Below are 12,361 nucleotides of genomic sequence, written 5' to 3'. Positions count from 1 at the left end.
AGGGCATCTCCTGGGTGAGGAAAGGAGATGCCTCCTTTCCCTTTATTCAGCCTTCATTCATCCCTCACTCTCCCCTGAGAGCAGGGGTGCTCTGGAGCCAGCTCCACCGGCTTCCAGGAGAGCTGAAGGCGAAAATTCCAGGAAATCAGCGAGCTGGTTTTTAACTCTGCCATTGTTAAAAATTAAATTACTGGCTGAGCGCTGTGGCTCATGCCTGTAATCCCAGCACTTTGGGAGGCTGAGGCAGTTAGATCACTTGAGCTCAGGAGATCGAGACGAACCTGGCCAACATAGTGAAACCACATCTCTACTAAAAATACAAAAATTAGCTGGGCGTGGTGGCGGGCGCCTGTAATCCCAGCTACTCAGGAGGCTGAGGCAGGAGAATTGCTTGAACTGGGAGATGGAGGTTGCAGTGAGCTGAGATCGCGCCACTGCACTCCAGCCTGGGAGACAGAGCAAGACTCTATCTCAAATAGATAAATAAATAAATAACTTAAACCTGCAATTTAATGAATTATATTAAAAACCAAAAATACATACCTAAAATTCATCACCCCTTAATTATGTGAGTACATTTTTCTATTATTTGTGCTGTCGAGGTTACTTATGACCATTATGTCTGTATGATAGAACTACTCCTGTACAGTGCTGAACGGCCTCCCCACATCCCAGTTCAAAGACAATTGTAGTGGTGGTTTGAAAGCAGCCCTGATGGGACTATTGACATCACAGAAATTGGCAAATGCTACAAAGTAGGGCTATCCCACTCCACCTAGAGATCCAACTGTTACACCATTTACAAGCCCGAAAGCCAATTTGAGGCAAACAGGCTGTCACGGAAGAAGCTTGTCAGTGTGGAGTTTGCGCACTCAGATTTGAGTCCAGGCTCCATCTCCACCCACTGTGGGGCCTGGGCTGCTTGCCCTTGAGCCTCACCTTTCCTATCTGCAAAATAAGGCTAAAAGTACAGCAGTTTTTACAAATTGAGCATTTGCCGAGTGTGGTGGCTTGTCCCTGTAATCCCGGCAACTCAGGAGGCCGAGGCAGGAGGATCACTTGAGGCCAGGAGTTCAAGACCCTCCTGAGCAACATAGCAAGATGCTGTCTCTACAACAAATAAATAAATAAATAAGCAAGTCAGGCATGGGGGAACACACACCTGTAGTTCCGGCTACTTGAGCTTCTGAGGCAAGAGGATTGCTTGAGCTTAGGAGTTGGAGGCTGGACTGAGCTATGATGGTGCCTCTGCACTCCAACCCAGGTGACAGCATAAGATCCTGTCTCTCTTTAAAAAAAAAAAAAAAAATGAGCATTTACTACCTGCCAGGTGCTGAATCCATGCTCTTGCTAAATCTGCCAGCAGCCTGTGAAGTGGGTGCAGTCACATCTCTTGTGAAGATGGGGATATGGGGGCGTGAAGAGGATAAGTACCTCATCAAAGGTGACAGATCGGATTTGAACCGCACTCTTAACTGCTGCAGTTTATTGGCCCTACAATAATAGTGCCCAGTTCAGAGGGTGGTTTGGGGGAGTACACAACATAATGTGTGTTAAAGGGCTTAGCACAGATGTGGCTCCAGCAGAACGTAGTAAACATTGATTTACCGCGAGGCAGAAGAGCAGGATCCAGATCCACCCACGTTTGAATCTCAACTTGGCTATTTTCTGATTGCGAGATCTCTGGAGTCAAGTCACTTTGCTTTTCTAAGCCTCATGTCCCCCCAGTGAAAATGGGGATAATCATAGCTACTGAAGAGCTGCTCAGAGGACAGAGATAGAGGATGTAAAGTATCTGCCGAGAAGTGGGTACTTTATGGGAATGAGTGTTGGGGATTATCTTTTATTTTATGTCATGCAGACAGCAACTCTTCCCAGCCCTGTGGAGGAGGCCAGAGGTTGGGGCTGGAGCCCTGGAGGCAGGGCCTTGCTTGGACAGCTCCTGACCCTCCCCTCCTGGCCAGGTCAGTCCCTCAGTGGGCCCTGGCCCTAGAAGGGCTCGGAAGCCTGGGGACGCTGTTGCTAGGCACCAGTTGCTAGGCTACACATTGTTTCTCCTGCTTGGCCACCTCCAGGAGGGCTGGCTTCTCTGCAGAGCTCTGCCTCCTGCAGCCTGTCCCTGACCTCAGAGCCTCTGCAGAGGAAAGGTGAGGGTGGGGCCGCTGCGATTGGGCCTTGGGGAGAGCGGAGCCAACTCCCAGGGGAGGCAGGCAAGGCCAGAGGCAGGCAAGGCCATGGGAGCTGAGGGAGAGAGAGGAGCCGGGAGCTGGGAGTGAGCGTCCCAGCCTGACTTCTTGGGTGGGAGCCAAGAATTCCCCAGATAGCGGGTTGTCAGCTCATTCATTCCGAGAGGTGGATATGTAAGGTTCAGGTCGGGGGCCGAGGAGTCAAATATCTAGGTCTGAATCCTGGCACTACCACCTATTATGAGCAAATCCTTTATCTCTTTAAACCTCACTGTCCCCGCGGTAAATGGAGACAGGAAGAGTTAATAAGAAGGTGTGGGAAAGTGAGAGGAGACACGAGGACTCTTGGGATAAGTGTGGATGATCAGTTTCGCCCTCAGTTTAGGGACGTGGGAGCTGGGGCAGAGAGGCAGAGGCCTGGGAGAAGGGGCCAGCTGTGTGGGGCGCAGATCTTCGCCCCGTGGGCTTCTAAGCTGGGCTTGGGACCCACGAGGCTCCCTGTGCTTCCTTTCTAGGCCCCCCGGGGCCCTGCCCCACAGCATCATGATGGGGAAACTCCCCCTGGGGGTCGTCTCCCCTTATGTGAAGATGAGTTCGGGGGGCTACACGGACCCCCTGAAATTCTACGCCACCAGCTACTGCACAGCCTACGGTGAGGGCACCTTTGCGCAGCAGCTTCCCCCAGGACATTGGCGGGAAGGGAGGGGCTCTCTCTGAGGGAGGAGCGGCCCCTCTGGCTGTCACACTGCAGAGTAACCTGTCACGCTGAATCCGTCTGTCCCCTGAGCCCGGCCCGGCTGCTCCCTTCTCCAGTTCTGTCCCTGAAATCCTGTCACTGTGATTCTGCCACACCGACCTTGTCCCCAGCCCACCCACTCCATTTCCTGCCATCACAGTCCTGAAAGGGCAGGCTTGCAAAGCTCCTGCCCGTGGCTCTGAGCCCTCCCCTGTCACTGGGACCCCTGTGCCCCTCGGAGGATGCTGACCCTGCCTGGGAAGCCCTGCCTGTTTTTGACCTTGGGGTCTGTCTCCTCGTTGCCCCTCTGGCAGGTCGAGAGGATTTCAAGCCCCGTGTGGGCAGTCACACAGGCACCGGTTACAAATCAAATTTCCGGCCCGTGGTCTCATGCCAAGCCAGTCTGGAGGCCTTAGACAACCCGGCCAGGGGGTACGGTCTGTACGGCTCCTTTTCAACCCTGCCCTGCTCATCAGACCAACTCCAGGCTCCGTGGATGGGGACCCTGAGCTTTGCCTGGCCTAGGCTGGGGGTCCTGGGTGACATAGGGCACGGCCGACCCCTGAGCCATCTGTAGGAGGGTGCAGGGAGGAAGGTAGCTCCTGAGCAGAGGACAGAGGCAGGCGGCCTGGGGTTCTAGCTCCTCCTCACCCTCAGGGAACAAGCCCAGGACCATTTCCAGTCTGTGGCCAGCCAGAGTTACCGCCCCCTGGAGGTGCCTGACGGCAAGCATCCCCTGCCCTGGAGCATGCACCAGACCAGCTCAGGCTACGGGCGGGAGAAGCCCAGTGCAGGTCTCCCCACCAAGGAGGTCAGTGCTGGGCCAGGGCTGGGAGAGGGAAGCCTTAGGGACAGAAGCCTTAGGGTAGGGTGGGGCGAGGGCTGCACTGCCAACAGTTGGTCAAGGTGGGGGTGACAGGGCATGGAGCAGCCACATTGTAGGGATGGGGGCCACTCATCTTTCTCCCCTTTGTCCTCATCCTTGTCCCCACCATCCCCACCACCTCCATTCCCTGCCCCAACCCCACCCTTACCTCCGCCTCCATTTCCATCCCCATCGCTGTCCCATTTCCATGAGCCTCACACTTCCTTCCACACCTGCAAGCCCCATCACCGTCCCTGCCACCACCACTGTCCCCTACCATCGACATCCTCACCCCATCTTTTTCCTTTCTTTTTTTGTGAGATGGAGTCTCACTCTGTTGCCCAGGCTGGAGTGCAGTGGCACGATCTCGGCTCACTGCAACCTCTGCCTCCTGGGTTCAACTGATTCTCCTGCCTCAGCCTCCCCAGTAGCTAGGATTACAGGCAAGTGTCACCACACCCGGCTCATTTTTTGTATTTTTAGTAGAGACAGGGTTTCACCGTGTTAGCCAGGATAGTCTCCATCTCCTGATCTCGTGATCCGCCCACCTCAGCCTCCCAAAGTGCTGGGATTACAGGCGTGAGCCATCGCACCTGGCCCTGTCTTTTTCATTTCTGTCCTCATTATTACTACCCTTCTTATCATCAGCACCACCACCAGAATGGACACTCATTCATTCATCCCGCCAGTATGTTCTGAATATCTCCTTCATATTTGAAGATGATAAGAGCTGGTAGAGTGCGGGGTGGGACGGGTGGTAGGAAATATAATGGGGAGAAGCAGGGAGGAAGAGAAGTGAAGGAATTGCAGGCCAGGCACGATGGCTCACACCTGTAATCCCAGCACTTTGAGAGGCCGAGTCGCGTTGGATCACTTGAGGCCAACTGCTGGTGGGCCAGCCTGGCCAACATGGTGAAACACCAACTCTACCAGAAAAATATGACAAAATCAGCCGGGTGTGGTGGCTTGCATAGTCCCGGCTACTTGGGAGGCTGAGGCACAAAAATTGACTGAACCCAGGAGGTGGAGGTTGCAGGAAGCTGAGATCACGCCACTGCACTCCAGCCTGGGCAACAGAGCAAGACTCTGTCTCAAAAAAAAAAAAAAGTAATAAATAAATAAGAAGTGAAGGAGTTGCAACTGCAAATCAGGAGGGTTGGGAAGGAGCTTGCTATAGAGACACTGGACAAAGACTTGAGGGAGGCCAGCTCCTCCAGATGCAGCTGTCTGAGGGAGGAGTGGCCCAGGCAGTGCCAGCAGCGAGTGCAAAGGCCCTGAGGTGGGCACAGAAAGGAGATGAGCAGCTAGAGCAAGGTGAGGCACTCAGGTCCTTGTGGGCCACCAGGAGGACGTGGAATTCCCTGTGAGCGTGATAGGAAGGCTGCAGAGCTCTAAGCAGAGGAGGGAAGCACAGGTTTCATTGTGAAGGGACCCCCTCTGGCTGCTCTGCAGATACTGTACTCTGTAAAGGTCAAGGGCAGAAGCAGAGTCAGGCAGTGACTGCCGCCCCCTCACCTGTCATTGGCCCTTCTTCCTTCCAGGTCCGGAAGGTCCATTTTGACACCCAGGAGCATGGGCCCCAGGCCATCACGGGGCTGGAGCCCAGGGAAGTGCCCCTGCTCCACCAGCAGCAGGGCCAGGGCCCACTGGAGCGGGAGAACTTCCGATATGTGAGTGGCAGCCCGGCTAAGGTCTTCGGGGTGGGGCAGAGGGGCCACACCCGCCTCCTCCTCCCACCTCAAGAAAAGTGTTGCACCGACTCATCCAAGAAGCCAGCTCAGTGTGAGCTCAGGGCGCCAAGAAAGACGGGAGAACAAAGGATTTGATATTGGCTATTTCCAAAATAGCATCAATATGACTTCTTGCGATTTAACGCGCATCCTCTTCCCCCAGCCTTCCTCCTCTCGCTCACGGCCCCTCCTGGTCTCGGTCCCTTTGGGCCCCCCGCTCATTACCAGGAGTCTGGTGTGGGGTGTGACGTGGTATTCATAGTCACAGGGGCACTGTGGTCTTACGCTGAAATTCCTGTCCCTGCGATGCCCCACCCCAGAGAGTCTTGTGTCCAGGGTGCTGTAGTGGCCCACACAGGCCTCCTCAGAGCACAGATAACCGAGGCGCCACTCCACTGCCGCCGCATGCCTTTGGGGCCTTGGTGGGCTGGTGCCGCCATTCCTCCAACCTCTGTGTTCCAGGGCCCACGCTTCATGACTTCGGAGTACAATTCCAAGTATCTCAGGGAGTCTCTAGACCAGCCAGGTAGGCCCTTCCAATCCACCTCCCTACTTCCTGCCCCTGGGGCCCTGGAGCTGGCTTAGGACTAAGAAGGCACCAGTGGAAGAAAGAAGGATGCACAGGTGGCTGGGGGGAAGCGCCTCTCCCAGGCTGACCTCGGTGCCTTGGGCCTCTCAGGAGGGCGGCTTGGCTGGTGCATGCCCTTCCTGCTGCTCCCTCTCCTGTCCTCTGGCCTGGACTCTGGAATCCTCGCCCTGCCACCCACGATCCTCACGTCACAGGTCTCCAGGATCTTGGGATCCACTCCCTCCGCACCTGCTGGGACACTGAGTCTCTGGAGGACACGCGGGGGGCCAGGTGGCCTGGCAGCACATGCGACATTTCTTTCGTAGATTTCTTGCAGAAGAACTCGATCGGCGCCAAGGAGGGGAGCAGCTTCACCAAACAGTCCCGCCAGAGCCCCATTGTCTTCCAACCACCCTCACAGGCCCTCCCTGGGGACCCTGTAAGTCGGCCGGGCTCCTGCTAGAACTTTAGGGGGCTTGACGCTAAAGAATGTGAGCTGCAGAGCCCTTTGTTCAAGCACAAGATGAAAGAGCTTAGGTGAAACCCACTGCTTTGGTCCAGTTTCCCAGTTTTATAGATGAGAAGACTGAGGTCCAAAGAGATGAAGAGGTGTAGCCAAGGTCATTCAGAGTTCAGACAAGAGCCCTGGCCTGCTGGTCCCATTCAGGGTCATGGCTTCCCCTGTCTTCTCCCCAAACACTTCCCTTTTCTCAGTGATGCCCATTTGAGCTGAGTTCTCCTCTGTGTTCAGCACAGCAGGGGCCTGGAGGCAGAGTGCGTGGGAGCCGCCAGGGGCCCAGCCTGCCTCTGGGGAGCTGACATCCTCTGTGGGCCTCTTTCCAGGCCCTCCTCCCAGGCCAGAGTGTCACCAAGTCTGACTTCCTCCCCAAGACTCACCTGCATGTAAGCTGAGCTAGGGGGAGGCTGGGGACCACCTGGCAGGGAGCAGTTAGAACATGGCTCTGGAAGGTGGTGGGGGAAGCAGCCACATCCTGGTGCCAGTGGCTGCTTTGCTCCCTCCAGGGAGATGAGTTCCTACCTGTGTTGGCCAGAGGCTCCAAGCGGGAAACAGCCTTCAGCCGAGGGAATGAAAGGATTCTGAACCCCAGAGTGAGTGGCCTTGGCTCCTCGCTCAGAGGAGGGAGGAGACAGGGAGGTTTCTGGGACAAGGTGGCATTTGGGTCAGGCATTGAGGAATGGGAAGAATTAGAATATTTAGGGATGTGGCAGTAGGGCCCCAGGTGGAGGGCAAGGAGAGACTGGGCCTTCCTGGGGGCTGGAAGACGAGGGGTGTGGTCTGAAATAAACTTGACTGGAAGAGGAAGGGAGGGTCGCTGGGGCTGGGGACAGGTCGCAGCTGTGTGTGCCTCTGCCTGCCCCCTCTCCATCCCTGCTGCCTCAGCCTGGCGACCTCAGCCTCCCTTCTGGTGGCTCTGTCCCCTGCAGGTGCCCCCTCCCTGCCCAGAACCCAGCAGTGTGAGCCACCAGCAGTTCCAGCCACTTCATCGGATGCAACAGACAAATGTTGCCCTGCTTGGCCGGGAGACTGTGGGGAAAAAGGTGAGACTTGCTGCACCCAACCTCCACCCCCAAATCCCCACCCCTTCTGACCTGACAATTCCCCTGTCTACCCCCTTATGCAGGAGCCCACAGGGTTCAGCCTTAACAACCCTATGTATGTCCGGAGCCCCTGTGATCCTGACAGGGATCAGCGATACCTGACCACCTACAACCAAGGGTGAGGTCCGCTTCCTGGTCCAAAGCTGATACCATTTGAGAAAGAGACTGAGACTGGGATAAGTAATGAGCTCACAGCCTCGTGGAGAAGATCAACGCTGAGTGAATGTGGGTTCCCCAGAAGCAGACCCTAAGCCAAGGATTGGAGTGCAAGCACATTATTAGGCAGTTATTAGGCGTGTGGGAGTGGAGAAGTGGGATGAGGGAGGGAAGGCAGTAATAATGAGCATGTTACTAAGCCAGCTATTCCACCGGGAAAACTCTAGAAAACAGTGTAAAGCACACAACTCAGAACTACCCCAGTCAAAGGTCAGAAAGCTGGGGTATTTATACCCCCACATCCATCAGTCATTGGTTAAAGGTTATCCTCAGGCAACATTAAATCCCAGGTACCTCCTTGCTCAGGCAAAGCAGGTTCTAGCATCCCAAGGGTAGCTTTCCCACAGATATGCAGTACAGGGCATTGGTGGCCAGGCTGGTGGGCATGGAAAGAACAGGGGAGAGTGAGGGAGTCTGGAGCAGCAGCATCTGCTAAGACACTCCATCCAGCCAAGGGTTGGTGGGCTCGAAGCTCCCTCAGAAGGTAAATTCTGTGCTTTGTATTCCCTGGATGAAGAGTGACTGTCCTGGGCATCAGGGAGGGCTTCTAGGAGGAGGTGGCCCCAGAGCCATGGGGAAGGCTTCTGGGGCCAGGACTGGGTGGGGAGAGCATTACAGGAATGGTATAAAGGAAGTGTAATTCTTCTTCTTCTTCTTTTTTTTTTTTTTTTTTTGATGGCGTTCCACTCTGTCGCCCAGGCTGGAGTACAATGGCATGATCTCAGCTCACCGCAACTTTCGCCTTGCGGCTTCGAGTGATTCTCCTGTCTCACCCTCCTGAGTAGCTGGGATTACAGGCATGTGCCACCATGCCCAGCTAATTTTTGTATTTTGAGTAGAGATGGGATTTTGCTGTGTTAGCCAGGCTAGTCTTGAACTCCTGACCTCAAGTGATCTGCCTGCCTCGGCCTCCCCAAAGTGCTGAGATAACAGGCGTGAGCCACCGTGCCCTGCCAGGAAGTATAATTCTTTTTTTTTTTTTTTTTTTTTGAGACAGAGTCTTGCTCTGCCGCCCAGGCTGGAGTGCCGTGGCACGATCTCCGCTCACTGCAAGCTCCACCTCTGGAGTTCACGCCATTCTCCTGCCTCAGCCTCCCGAGTAGCTGGGACTACAGGCGCCCGCCACCAAGCCCGGCTAATTTTTTGTATTTTTAGTAGAGACGGGGTTTCACTGTGTTAGCCAGGATGGTCTCGATCTCCTCACCTTGTGATCTGCCCGGCTCCAGAAAGTACAATTTTTAGGACAAACTCCTCTGAGCCAGGAAGCGCAAGCTTTCCTCGCAATATCAGCCGTCTGTGTCCACCCTGCTTCCTCTCCAACTCCTGGTCCTCCAAGGTGTCCCTGCAACCTCCCTGTCTCCTCAGGCTCCCCCTGCCCCACCCCCTGCTCCAGGATACCTCCCAGAATCCATTCATGGAACAGACTTTAACTGAGCCCTGACTGGGAATGTGTGTGCAGCTCCTGCCCTACGGAGCTCAGACCTCAGCACGGGAGGGGGCATGCATGTGGCTGCGGTCAGTTAGTGAGAGCTGTTAGGTGATGGGCAGGGAGAAAGGGATCGGGAGGGCTGCAGTGGGCACGGGTCAGATTTGAAATCGGTGGCCTTGAGCAGGTGACGTTTGAACTGAGACTGAAAAGAGGGGAGGGCAGTGGCCTGGAGGAGCAACAGAGAGTCTGAGCTGGAAGGGCTGCTGGTTGTCCTCTGGCCTAACCCCTGAGGCTCAGAGGGGAGGAGCAGTGCTTGCGCCCCGCACAGCTGCTCCGGTTCCCACGGAGGTGGGGGGAGGGCCAGAGGCTCAGTCTGGATGTGAGGGCAACGATGTTCCGACCCCTTCTTAGGCAAACATCTCCTCCTGTGGCTCTGGCAGAGACCAGCTCCAGCCCTCTCTGCTGGGTCCTTCCAGCCTGTCGTGTCCTGTTGTGTCCTGAGCTCCTTCTGGCTGTCAGGCACACTTGCTGGTGCTTTCTGGTGCATGCAGAGCCCCAGGGTTGTCATCACTGATTTCTGCATTGATCTGTCTGCATCCCCTCTTCATAAGTTCAAGGGTGGGACCCCCATCTTACTTGTGTTTGCACCTTCCGGATCTGGCTGTGCTCAGTTAAATGGAAGGAAATGGAAATGAAATGGAAAGAAAGTTAAGTGCCTAGAGAAGTGGATGAGATGGGGTCCCCACCCCAAGGTGCTGGCAGGCCAGGGACAGGGGTGTCACTGAAACTGTCCTTTTACACTCCAAAGAGTGTTTCAGCGTCAGGCAGAGGGGAGGGCAGGCTTTTCGAGTAAGGCTTCCCCCAGTGAACGTGGGCTTAGGGAGAGTCAGACGAGGAGGACAGCATGAGCAAAGGCGGGGAGGCTGGGTGATCTGAGGGCCGATGGAGAGGGGCAGGAGGGGCTGCAGAGGTGGGCAGAGGCCAGATTCCAGCCAAGGACCCCTCCTTTCCTCCAGGTACTTTGAGAACATCCCCAAAGGTCTAGACCGGGAAGGCTGGACTCGAGGTGGCATCCAGCCCCAGATACCGGGAGGCTACGCCCTCAGCCAGCCGGTCAGCTGCATGGAGGCCGCCCCCAACCCCACGGAGAGCCTGCGGCACCTGTACCCCCACGTGGGAAGGTGGCACTCCCCCTAGCTCTGTTCCTTCTCCCTACCCCTCATCCAGGCCCTGTGCCAGGCCTTTCCCTTCCTCTCCTCTCTTGCTCTGTTAGTCCGGTTCATTCCTATGAGAGGCCCATCTCCTCTGGCTGGCTCTGGCGTCCCTTCTCCTGCCAGCACTGACTCCTCTCCTCCTGTCCGTCCAGTGACCCCTCCCTCAGATGTCTCCTCCTCCCTCTCCTGCCCCTGTACCCCAGGCCAGGTGGGCTGGAGGGGGAGGATCTGAGTGAGGGGCTCTGGGGTGGTTTGGATCCAGAGGGGGATGGGGGGACGGATCCAGAGATGAATGGACTGTGGTTCCGCCTCACTCAGCTCCTTTCTGCTCAATTCAATTCCTCAGAAATTACATTTATACCAACAAATGCCCAGAGTTGGCAGGCGAAGCATGTTTGTGGCTTGGCTGCCCTGGCTGCGCCCTGGCTGTGCTCTCTCAGGGAGGGTCAGGCAGAAGAAGATGAGGTCCATCCCTGCCTGCCAACGCCCCCAACACTCTCCTCTTGCCTCCCTGCAGAACGCTGACCTCAGCCGACCCCTTCTACCGGGACGCACCTCACAGCAGCCGCTTCATGGCACACAGCTGAGCCCTGAGCCCTTGGTAAGGGGCTGGGGACTCCCACACTCAGTTGCTCCCAGTGTGTGGGCAGCCATTGTGGGCCAGTCCTGCCTCCCAAGCCCTGTGTTAAGCCAGTCCTGCCTGGGGACCCCCGCTTCCGAGTGGGGGCTGCGAGATCAGGGGGCCTCTCAGAACCTCTTCTGTGCCAGGCAAGCACACAGAAACACCCCAGAGCCCCTTGCTCAGGCTTCGCCTCTGCTTCTCCTCCACAGGTTTGTCAACCCTGGGGCACAGGAGCCAGGCTATTGTCTGTACCCCCACTTGATCCCCCAGGGTGGCACCCCCGCCCAGCTACTTTCCTAATGAAATAAACAGCATTGAAGCAGAGAAGTGTGACATCACTATCAGGGTGGCTGGAAAAAGGAGGGGTCAGCTGGGGCAGTGGGTGCAGGGGTGGAGGAGCTGGGCCAGATTTGGAGTCGGAAGGGCTCGGCTGGAACCTCTGAAGAACCATGACACGATGGAGAGGCACTTCATTCTCCAGACTCAGTTTCTTGTCCTGTAAAGGGTCCTTTATGGCCCGTGCTGTTTGGGAAAGTACTTGGTCAAGTGTGGGTGGAACAACCCCAGGGGAGGGGCCAGTGGGCCAGAGAAGGGGAGGGAAGCAGACTCAGGGCAAGGAGAAAGAGGAGAGTCTCAGACGCATGGCCACCTGCACACCGACACGGCGCGGGGGGCGGATCACAAAGGCTGGTGCCACTCTCCCTCCCAGCCAAGGTGACCAGAGCAGGGCGGCCTGTTTGTGAGAAAGAGAACAAGCTGCCCCTTACGCGTCCCAGGTGAGCGCAGGTCCTGATGAGCCAACATCCTGCACGAGAAGAGAAGGGTGTCTCTTCCTCCAGATGTTGCAGCCTGACATAGGCCCTCAGCCTGCAAGACAGCATCTGGGCCAGCTCTCAGCACCTTTTCAGCCAGGTGCATTTGTGCAGTGCACAACACTACAACTGTATGCCGTGGCCCTGCTAGCACCAGCTCCTTATAAATGAGGAGTGTGGACCAGAGAGGGTGTGTGAACTGCTCAGGGTCACACAGGGCAGAAAGGCAGCAGCAGCGCTGGGTTGGGGGTGTCCCCTGTGCCTTGCATCCCTGTCTGGGCATGCAGAGGGGGTGTCTTCCGACCCCTTGCCTCCACTTGTGCTCCTTAGTGGAGATCTGTGGAGCAGTGCTGCTGGCCCCAG

At 56.2% G+C, this 12,361-nt stretch overlaps 1 protein-coding gene across 2 annotated transcripts; it reads left to right on the top strand.

Moving 5' to 3' along the window:
• Nucleotides 1-2,050: 2,050 nt before the first annotated feature.
• On the top strand, nt 2,051-11,508 carry SAXO4 (stabilizer of axonemal microtubules 4). 2 transcript variants are annotated; one of them, XM_007996117.3, is made up of 13 exons: nt 2,051-2,147; nt 2,702-2,838; nt 3,237-3,354; nt 3,580-3,733; nt 5,329-5,457; nt 5,980-6,043; nt 6,412-6,524; nt 7,109-7,195; nt 7,532-7,645; nt 7,729-7,823; nt 10,367-10,531; nt 11,082-11,165; nt 11,396-11,508. In XM_007996117.3, exons 2-12 carry the CDS (start codon nt 2,730-2,732, stop codon nt 11,149-11,151), a joined length of 1,218 nt encoding a protein of 405 aa, XP_007994308.3. In that variant the 5' UTR covers nt 2,051-2,147; nt 2,702-2,729; the 3' UTR covers nt 11,152-11,165; nt 11,396-11,508. The 2 variants fall into 2 exon arrangements, with proteins under 2 accessions (XP_007994308.3, XP_072871742.1); XM_073015641.1 differs by adding an exon at nt 6,929-6,988 and having other exon boundaries at nt 2,094-2,147; nt 11,082-11,508.
• Nucleotides 11,509-12,361: the final 853 nt, after the last annotated feature.

The sequence above is a fragment of the Chlorocebus sabaeus genome, chromosome 1 (assembly GCF_047675955.1).
Source record: "Chlorocebus sabaeus isolate Y175 chromosome 1, mChlSab1.0.hap1, whole genome shotgun sequence".
Lineage (NCBI taxonomy): Eukaryota > Metazoa > Chordata > Mammalia > Primates > Cercopithecidae > Chlorocebus > Chlorocebus sabaeus.
The sequence above is the reverse complement of the archived record's forward strand: the minus strand, read 5'-3'. Positions and strand labels throughout refer to the sequence as shown.